Source organism: Pecten maximus, chromosome 4 (assembly GCF_902652985.1).
Source record: "Pecten maximus chromosome 4, xPecMax1.1, whole genome shotgun sequence".
Classification (NCBI taxonomy): Eukaryota; Metazoa; Mollusca; class Bivalvia; order Pectinida; family Pectinidae; genus Pecten; species Pecten maximus.
In genome coordinates this window covers 24,903,053-24,913,377 of record NC_047018.1, presented here as the reverse complement: position 1 = coordinate 24,913,377, position 10,325 = coordinate 24,903,053, and the positions used below count along the sequence as shown (strand labels likewise).

The following is a 10,325-nucleotide window of genomic DNA, read 5'->3' as shown; positions in this document are numbered from 1 at the left end:
AAGGTGGCATGGAGAAGCTATATGTACCAGAGGACGAGACTGTGTTTTAAGGTGGCAGGAGAAGCTATATGTACCAGAGGACGAGACTGTGTTTTAAGGTGGCAGGAGAAGCTATATGTACCAGAGGACGAGACTGTGTTTTAAGGTGGCATGGAGAAGCTATATGTACCAGAGGACGAGACTGTGTTTTAAGGTGGCAGGAGAAGCTATATGTACCAGAGGACGAGACTGTGTTTTAAGGTGGCATGGAGAAGCTATATGTACCAGAGTGGATTGAAGTAGATCTTATCATGATAAATCAGCATAAGGTTGGTGTGGCAGCCGAGTCCTACATTGACAGGAATGTAATACCTTGCTTCTTAAATAAAACAGAAAACTCAATTATGTACCTGGGTACTTATTGATGGGTTTATTTGCCAATATCAACATGTAACTGTTAGAATCCAAGTTTATAACAATTTTCTTACTTCGAAACAATATTAGTCACTTTTCATCAAACATGTACTTCGCTGGTGGAGTCATAAACATTTATATTCTCAAAAGTAAATAATTTAGCATTGGAAAATAATTCTGTAGAGCTCACAATTGATTCTTCTGAGTTGTTTAAACAACCTGAATAAATCTCAAATCCTCACTAGTTGTCCCTTATAACCACACATGTTTATTATGGAGATTCTGCTGGCAGAGTTATTCCTACAGAATAGTGAATTAATAGGACCGAAATATCTTCTTCACATTGCACTGAGGATTAAACTCTGTTATCACCACACTGACCGAATTGATTTGTTCCTACAGAATAGTGAATTGGTTCTACTCCAAGTAGAATATTTTTCTCATGTTGCGTCGAAGACTAAACTCTGTTATCACCACACTGACCGAACTGATTTGTTCCTACAGAATAGTGAATTGGTTCTACTCCAAGTAGAATATTTTTCTCATGTTGCGTCGAAGACTAAACTCTGTTATCACCACACTGACCGAACTGATTTGTTCCTACAGAATAGTGAATTGGTTCTACTCCAAGTAGAATATTTTTCTCATGTTGCGTCGAAGACTAAACTCTGTTATCACCACACTGACCGAATTGATTTGTTCCTACAGAATAGTGAATTGGTTCTACTCCAAGTAGAATATTTTTCTCATGTTGCGTCGAAGACTAAACTCTGTTATCACCACACTGACCGAATTGATTTGTTCCTACAGAATAGTGAATTGGTTCTACTCCAAGTAGAATATTTTTCTCATGTTGCGTCGAAGACTAAACTCTGTTATCACCACACTGACCGAACTGATTTGTTCCTACAGAATAGTGAATTGGTTCTACTCCAAGTAGAATATTTTTCTCATGTTGCGTCGAGGACTAAACTCTGTTATCACCACACACAAAAAACAGCTGACCGAAATGATTTGTTCCTACAGAATTGTGAATTGGTTGGACTCTAAGATAAAAATATCTTTCTCATGTTGCACTGAGGACTATACTCTGTAATCTCCAAGCAATGGCGAGTACCAAACAAGCCAGGGAAAGGAACTTAAATGTCTGTTTCACAAAGTCAGAACCTTGATTTACCTGTAAGAGGAAAAGTCATTCTTACGTACCATAATATTCAGAACAATTTATGCATTCATTTAAAAACACATGGGTTGGATGGATCTCAACATGTACACCAAGGATTGTGTAAAGTAGTAGGTGACAAGTGTATCATTTAGACATGTTTGGATTTGCTAGGCCATCCATAATCAGAATGATATTAATATCTACATGTTTTTGTAAAGTCTCAAAATTAAATATGTTATTGTAACACACTAGTAACTGTGTAAACGAAGCAAAACAAAACATTTGTTTTTTGTGAAAAAAAAAAAACAATTTCTATCCTGATATATTTCTACCTGTATAAAGATTAAGAATTCAATACAGGTACTTTATTATCTAAGATGAATGGACCACCATTTTCCTACCAGGCAATTATCACTGAGCAAATCCAAAATCAGTATTGATTTTCGGATAATACACCCAATAATGATGATTAAAATAAATCAGCCATATCCTTACCTGCACTGTATCACTGATGCCAGAAACCTGTCCCTTCTTCAGTGGGGGAGGAACAGATGGCTGAGTTATCTCCTCTTTAGATACCACTCTTCCTTTCAAAAAGTGTTTTCCTGTCTCCACAATTTCAACACGAACCAATTTTCCCATAAAATCCTCATCTTGTGGCACTAATACCTAAAAGAAACCACAAAAATTCTTTAGATGATACCTGACCACAGTGACACTTGTGCATACAGTAAAACAGGATTTATAATTGACCTAAGATTATTCAAAAACAATGCACACATAATACAACATCTATATCTTCCTTGAGTATGACTATGACCTGTCATCACTGATATATTTCAAACTACAACATGTAGATATATATATATTTCCATTAGTATGACCTGTCATCAACAACAAATGATGTTATGTCCCTGGTGACCCAGGGAACTTTGCTTGAACAACATTCAATATTTAATCCCTATGGTATATACACCTCTACTACATGTATTTAGTTGTGGCATTTCTAGAACTCGAAATAAAGATTTTGCAAAATGTAAAAATAAATTCCTTTTGGGCCCTGTCACTCCCATCCCTAAGGGGTTATGTGTCCTATTTTACCATTATAGAACCCTCCTTAACCAAATCTTATAATACTTTAGGGAGTTTGTGTGAATTTAGAGTTGTTGATTTTTTTTAACAACTCTTAATTCTCTTCTCCCAGGATTATTCTGGCAAAACATGACAGCTCTAGGCATGGAACATCCAAACCCTTATGACTTTGGTTCAGATTACCATTATTGCTGGTACAGAACTTGCCCATATCAGGCAGCATTAATTTTCAAATTGTCATACTTCTTTATTTGTTTTCTGCTTTCCTTTTTCAAACTTAACTTTTGAATAACTGCACCACTATCTTATATGATTACTATCTCTTGTAAATTAACGGAGTGATGGCCTTACCTGATCGTAAAATTTATTGTGACCGACATAATACTGTTTGTCGTGTGAGATCTCTGTTACCAACACATCCTGGGTTTCTCCCATCTGTAAATTAAACAAATATAATTCAACTTAAAGTTATTTCTCAAATCCATTATTTGATACAGGAACTTGTAATGAAGAAACTTATATAAATATGAATTCTAATAAATTTTAGTCATTGTTAGCACAGTTTAACTGGAATCAATAAACAAATATGCTGAGCATGTACATTTATTGTATATTAAATACCTTGTGGTCATATGTTCTATACGAGTGAAACAATTCTGATACTGCCTTTGTTCTCTTCTTCACCTGGAACAGAAACAAACAATACACTCTCTCTAGTGTTAACTATACACCATTTGTGTACTATTATATACCAAAACTGTCCAACATGTTCATGTTCATTACCTGATACATTCATAACACTACTCGATACATTCATAACACTACCCGATACATTCATAACACTACTCGATACATTCATAACACTACCCGATACATTCATAACACTACCCGATACATCCATTACACTACCCGATACATTCATAACACTACTCGATACATTCATAACACTACCCGATACATTCATAACACTACCCGATACATCCATTACACTACCCGATACATTCATAACACTACCCGATACATTTATCATAACTGTGTCAAGTAATCTGTTTTAAGACATAGATATTTTGATAATGGATATTTTCATGACAATCAACTCTTTGCATAAATTGACCGACTTCAAAACTAAATACATTAAAAAATAGAAAATCATGACAGTAACACAAAAATAATAACCAAAGTGCTCCTTATAGAAGGCCGTACCTGTGGAGGAGGGATTCTTGGCATTTTAGCCGCTGGTGTTCCAGGTCGTGGAAAAAACTGGTTAATAAATAAACTTGGGAACCTGTAGTCTTCTACAAGCTGCATAGTTTCTTTAAAATCCTAAAATGAAACAGAGTCAAACTTTTCATACAAACTACTGGGTACATTATATGGTTGATTTGAAAAGAAAATCTAGACATGCTTAGATTGTAGGTGGTAATCTTATTAATCTATGTACCACTAAGTGTCTACTTCTCAGGTGGTAATACAATCCTATGAAATTTGATTTGGTTTGTTTTCATTAACGTCCTATTAACAGCCAGGGTCATTTAAGGACGTACCAGGTTTTGGAGGTGGAGGAAAGCCGGAGTACGCGGAGAAACACCACCGGCCCTACGGTCAGTACCTGGCAACTGCCCCACGTAGGTTTCGAACCCGCAACCCAGAGGTGGAGGGCTAGTGATAAAGTGTCGGGACACCTTAACCACTCGGCCACCGCAACCCTCACAATCCCATGAAATGAATCAAATCTATTTGATACAGATATAGAATACCTTATTCTGGTGGATCATATAATTATGCCTGAATAATATTTCTACATACATTGTGTGAATTTATTTTCATTCTGATGCTTATTTCAACCAAAACTTGATGATGGATTAGTACTAAATCTGATAATTAATTTTGATCACTCTACAGATTTCAAGCACTGCCTGTCAGATACATGTGATTTGTGAAACAACATTCATATATATCTAAGCAGTTTCACGAAAAGTAAAAACCAATAAAATTCTAAAATGATAGAGAAACTGGCTACAGTTACTCACTTCTTCTGTCTCTGTAGGAAATCCACAGATCAGATCTGTTGCTATGGTAACACCAGGCACACTGAAACATTCAGTAAAGATAATGCATATGAATTAAGATTAAAATTTCTAGTCAAATATTATAGATAATGTATAACCATATCAATATTATTATGAAAAACTAATATGAAATCTCAGTTCTACTTCCAGTATACAAACAATTATTATATAGATATATGACATTAACATGTCTAAGTACACAATATATCCTAATTCAAACTGCCTAATATCACACTAGGACTCCTTTAACAATAGAAATAGACCTCTGAGTTCTTTTATATCTTAATTAGATTGATAGGAAACAGATTCACATACTTGGTTTTGAGATAATCTGCTACTTGTCGGAAGTCAGCTTGGCAATACTCGCGTCGCATATCCATGAGGACACTGTCAGAAGCAGACTGAACTGGTACATGGAGGAATGCATACACACGTGGGTGTTTCAACACCTTGGCAATCTCCTGAAAGAAGAACAATTCATTGTTAAATTTGTTTCTGTCGAAATGTTCATTATTAGAAATATTTCATAGAGAATCCACCAATACTAACATCATATTTATTTTGATGCATATTTGTGCCATACCTCGAGATGCTCCAGGATGTATGGAGGATTTGTCATTCCCAGTCTCATTCTGGCACCTTCAGGTATGACCTCTACTAGTTGCCATAGTAACTCTGGCAAGGTTACACCAATGTCATGTCCATATGCCCCAAGATCTTCTGAGGTCAGCCATATTTCCACCACGCCCTCTGTCAAATAAGTAGACATATTATATATCTTTGTAAAAAGACTTGAGGAATCTTATTTTGTTAACAAAGTCAAAGGGTGTTGAACATCTTGAAAATTAAAAACACTTATTATAGAATTTGGATTTCAAACTGTCCCCAAAAATATTATTTGTGCAAGTAGTTATATGTACCATCCAAGTAAAGACCAGGACTAAAAAAAACTTTGCTAGGAATAGGAAACAATACTTTTGTCTTTACCTTCAAAGGACTGCTTGGCCCTCGCTACAATCTCCTCTGGTTTGTAACTGCCCAGTTCTCCTCTGGCATGCTTTGTCTTACAGTAAGTACACTGGTTCAGGCACCTGTGATTAAACTACATATATTAATAAGATGTATGTATGACAATAACTATGTTATACTGATGCTCTGCTACATGTATGGCAACCAACTCATACAGGGAAATTAAAGTGAATAGTGAATTTGTAACTAATACCTGTGACATCACATAAAATATCCAAATCATTGTCACCTGATTCAATAATGTCATACATATATTTGGGAATTGCTACTCACCACAGAATAAGAATCTGTGGACAGTCTGTATATGATCTTAGCCTCCATGTGAAAACACAACATCAAAATACCTCACCCTGTATTAATAGCGATGATCTCGATGAGCGGGTTCTTTCTGATCTTGGGCAGACTCAGTGCAGCACCTCCTGTTTTCTTCCCCGATTCCTTCTTTTGTCCAAACAATCTGACGGAGTTACCTGTTGTGCACATATTTAAAATCAATTGATGCTGTGAACACTTTTTTATCATGTTTTTCTACAACTATATTCCCAAAGTGTGAATTCACAATAGGTACATAAACAGCTTTATTGTTTTATTTCCCTAGACAAAGAGGGTGTTAACCATCTAACAATGAGTTTTTGATATCTGAACTTAATTACGTCTCTGTCTAGTTAGTGGGAGAAAACATTGAACCAAGTGCTTTTTTGATAGACTCCCAAATAGCACAAAGCTGACTGAAATACAGGACGAATAGTTACATTTAAATACTATCAATTGATGGATCATAAAATTATATATAAGAAACACACACATATATAAGATACTCTTTCAATTTAAAACACTTTCTTGCAATGTTTTGGCAAGGGAGATAACTTAATCCATATGTTAACAAAATTTGGTTTTTGATAGGATTATGTTAATTCTGTGAACAGAATTAACATAATCCTAAGAAAAACTACAGATTAAACTGATCAAAATAGCAGCAGATGAGAGCGACAGAACATGAACCTGAATGTGCACTTCACCATATATATGTTATATATCTCTCGCCAATACGTTACTACATTGTACAGTCAACTTCACTCATAATTAACTACATGTACATATAATTAATTTCATAGATCATTTAAAGTTCTTTGCTATGTCCACAGTTCTTTAATTCCAAGTCATAGATATACATGTACATGTATAATGAAGTAAATTGGGTTTTGAATAATATGAAGTTGCTGAAGAAGTTTTCCTGTCCCATCTTCATAATTTGACTGTAAAACTAGGAAACAGACTAGTGGTTCAACTGTATCTTTTATCTGCATGAGAGGATCCAGAATTTGTCCAGGGGATTTCAGCTTTGACTTGGTGATGCTTACTGTAATGTTCTGGCATATACATGAAATTGTATATTATTCTATGCTGAGTTTATGGATTATTATGATATAGATCTGGGAATACCAGAAATCCTCACCTTTCAATGTTTCTTCTACCACCTCTGTTACTCTGTCTATTTGTTGAACTCCAATCACACTTAAACCCTGAAATTTTTTTTTTAAATGTAGAAAAACATGTCCTTATGCAGATGATTTCTTCCTATACCTCACTAATAATACCAATGTATACATATATATGATCAAAGAAGCAATAGTGACAGTACAGACAAGTTTTGAGGCAATCGGCTGTCAACTAAAGAAAAATAAGTAGTCTGATGTTCTGAATTAGGCTAGACTAAAGAAAAATAAGTAGTCTGAATTAGGCTAGACTAAATAAAAATAAGTAGTCTGATGTTCTGAATTAGGCTAGACTAAAGAAAAATAAGTAGTCTGATGTTCTGAATTAGGCTAGACTAAAGAAAAATAAGTAGTCTGATGTTCTGAATTAGGCTAGACTAAAGAAAAATAAGTAGTCTGACTAAGGAAATTATTGTTTAAAATAACTCGATTATAGCAGCCTATCACAATGAAATAAGGCTGGTCTGGAGAAAATCCTCATTACCTTTAAGAAGTCTGCCCTAGGCTGGCCCTGGGGTACACACCCTGCTACCACCATCTTTTTATCAAGCTGACGAGCCTTGGTTATCTCATTCCTGAAGTGATCCTCAGCTGGGTTCTTCACTGTACAACTGTTGAGTAGCCACAGATCTGCAGACTCCTTGTTATCTGGTGGTACACAACAATATACCAAGTGCTTGATAATAAGTACATTGTACCATATACATTGTGATTGTACTGTATATATCCATAAATAAGCCCCCTTCTTTTTTTGCACAGTCATTAATTTTGAAATGGTAAGCTTACAGTGGTTCACAAATAAACCCATTCTAAACTTTAGAACTATGAAGACCTCCAAAATAATATATTTTCATTCTTGGAGAAGGACTTTTTAAGGATAAATAAGGTACTTCACTTTTACTTCATATATATGGTATCAGTATGTGAAACAAGTCCTTGATTACATGAATTAATTGACCCACTTGCATTAATTAATTATGATCAAAATCTTAATTTTGGGGAATGCTGCTTTAGCAATGGCAATACCATTGAAATTTTAAAAATGATGGACACAGGAAAAAAGATTATTCTTTACACCTCATTTTTTCAATGGTTACAAGATCTTATTTCTTCTACTATGAAGCTACTGCACAGTATATCACTTCAATACTTACCAACTATCTTGTAACCGTAGGATGCTAGCTGACCTGCCATGTATTCACTGTCAGAGTTATTGTGAGAACATCCCCAGGTCTTCACAAATATTTTCTGTGTACCTATTAATGTAGAAATTTTAGCACAAAATGTACCAGTAAAATACTTTCAATGGTGCTATACCATAGTAAATTAAACAATCTTTTTGATATACTTCTCTTACAAAAATGTATTACAAATGTACTTCTTTTTCTTGTGCTTGGAAAATATGGTAAGTAATTTGGTAGAGCAAGTTGACCTTGTCTCGTAATGAATGAAAGTAAAATTCAGAGATGCCAAAGTTGCTGAAAACAAGGTTAGTCCTGCTTTTCTTAACTATTGGAAGTACACTGATATCATCATTTGTGTACAGTAAGTTCTACTGATCTCCTAAATCTACTTAATAGACCAAAGCAATGATAAAAATAAATGATTATGATTGGTATAGATATTCCAAATTTTCAATCAGTATTTTAGCAAGGTGAGTTGAAAATGCCTTTAATTTCTACACAATAGGCAAATTGTAACTCTCAGATAACTCCAAGTTCACCGAGATTCATGAAATTTCCTTCTAATCAGGCAACATATGACTACAGGTCCAAGACCAATGATTTATGTATTAACCTGGAATGTGGCTATCTCCATGAACTTGTTCTTGGAATTTAGAGCTTGTGACAATCTTTTTTGCCCTGGTCGTGACATGCTTGTGAGGTTGGTGTCTGATATCATCTGATGATGTGTCTTTGGAGATCATGTCTTCAATGTCTGCCACATCAACATCTTTTTCACATCCTGATGAAGCTGGCATGGTGTATTTTTTATAATGTCTTTTATATCTACAAAGATAAAAGTAGTAAATATTCAGCAGTAGATAGTTTTTTAGTTTGTATCCTGTACTGTGGAAATATTTCATACAGTGTCTCTGATAATGTTTTTTTAATTGTAGTAGCTTCATCCATATATGGTCATGTATTTAGATTAGCATCCTTGCGAGAGTTCTAAGAGAAGTATCATGGTGGATTAGTTTACGGAGACAACTCTGAGTAGTATAAATTGGAATGTGCGAATTAAAGATTTCCACATGTGACGGTAGGCCAATACATTGCTAAAATTGCATTAGAAATGTTTGATTATAGTAAATATTACTCCAAAGTTATAAGACATCTGCTATTTGTAGCATTTTCAAGGTTTATTGTTTTGCAACACTATCATCAATGGAAGGGAATCCTAGCTCTGATGACGACCATCTGTCAGAAATTGACCAAGGTTGTCCAGAGCTATGTTATCACAGCTAGAGTATACGCAGAAATTAAAGCAAGGTGTGCGATTTCACCACAAAAAGCACTCTAAGACCACTGACTAGCCATTTTGGTATTCTACAGTACCAATTGAGCTAAAGGTAAATATTCGCTCTGGACCAGAACTAGGACATTGGAAATGTATATTTTACATCCCACTCGTGCTAAAATGAACTTATATGTTGATAGGACATTAATTATATAAACAGCATATAAACAATGCTAACCCTAAACCAAACTTTTTTCATTGAAATGTCATGGGTTTTTTTAATTTGATTTTTTCACCTTTAATGAATTTGGTCATTAAATGTAACAGGGTCAAAAGAGCATCGGGATCTTACCATGAAACACGACACAGATACAACGAACATGTAAAAGGATTTCTATAAACAGCTGATAAACAAATACTACACGTGTTCAATATATAGTAAATAGAATATCATTTCGACATTCATTTTCATGACAAAACGATTTGTTGAGTTTTTATGATATATATACTTACAATGAAATATTATTGTACGTTGAATCTGTAGCTAATCATAATTTTCACAATAAATACATCTGACCATAACTTCATTAACTTCTGCAATACCGGAAGTTCAACGTGACT

The 10,325-nt window shown here is 34.6% G+C and overlaps 1 protein-coding gene across 1 annotated transcript; it reads right to left on the bottom strand.

Annotated features, from left to right (window-relative positions):
- Positions 1-376: 376 nt before the first annotated feature.
- LOC117325590 (threonylcarbamoyladenosine tRNA methylthiotransferase-like) lies at positions 377-10,320 on the bottom strand. Its single transcript, XM_033881926.1, has 15 exons — positions 10,218-10,320; positions 9,042-9,253; positions 8,399-8,500; positions 7,729-7,892; positions 7,205-7,271; positions 6,098-6,218; positions 5,707-5,810; positions 5,303-5,469; positions 5,035-5,180; positions 4,681-4,741; positions 3,854-3,973; positions 3,272-3,334; positions 3,002-3,085; positions 2,054-2,227; positions 377-1,570 (listed from the first exon to the last, which is right to left on the bottom strand). The coding sequence occupies exons 2-15, from the start codon at positions 9,223-9,225 to the stop codon at positions 1,460-1,462; spliced, it is 1,668 nt and encodes a 555-aa protein (XP_033737817.1). The 5' UTR covers positions 9,226-9,253; positions 10,218-10,320; the 3' UTR covers positions 377-1,459.
- Between the last annotated feature and the right edge of the window lie 5 nt (positions 10,321-10,325).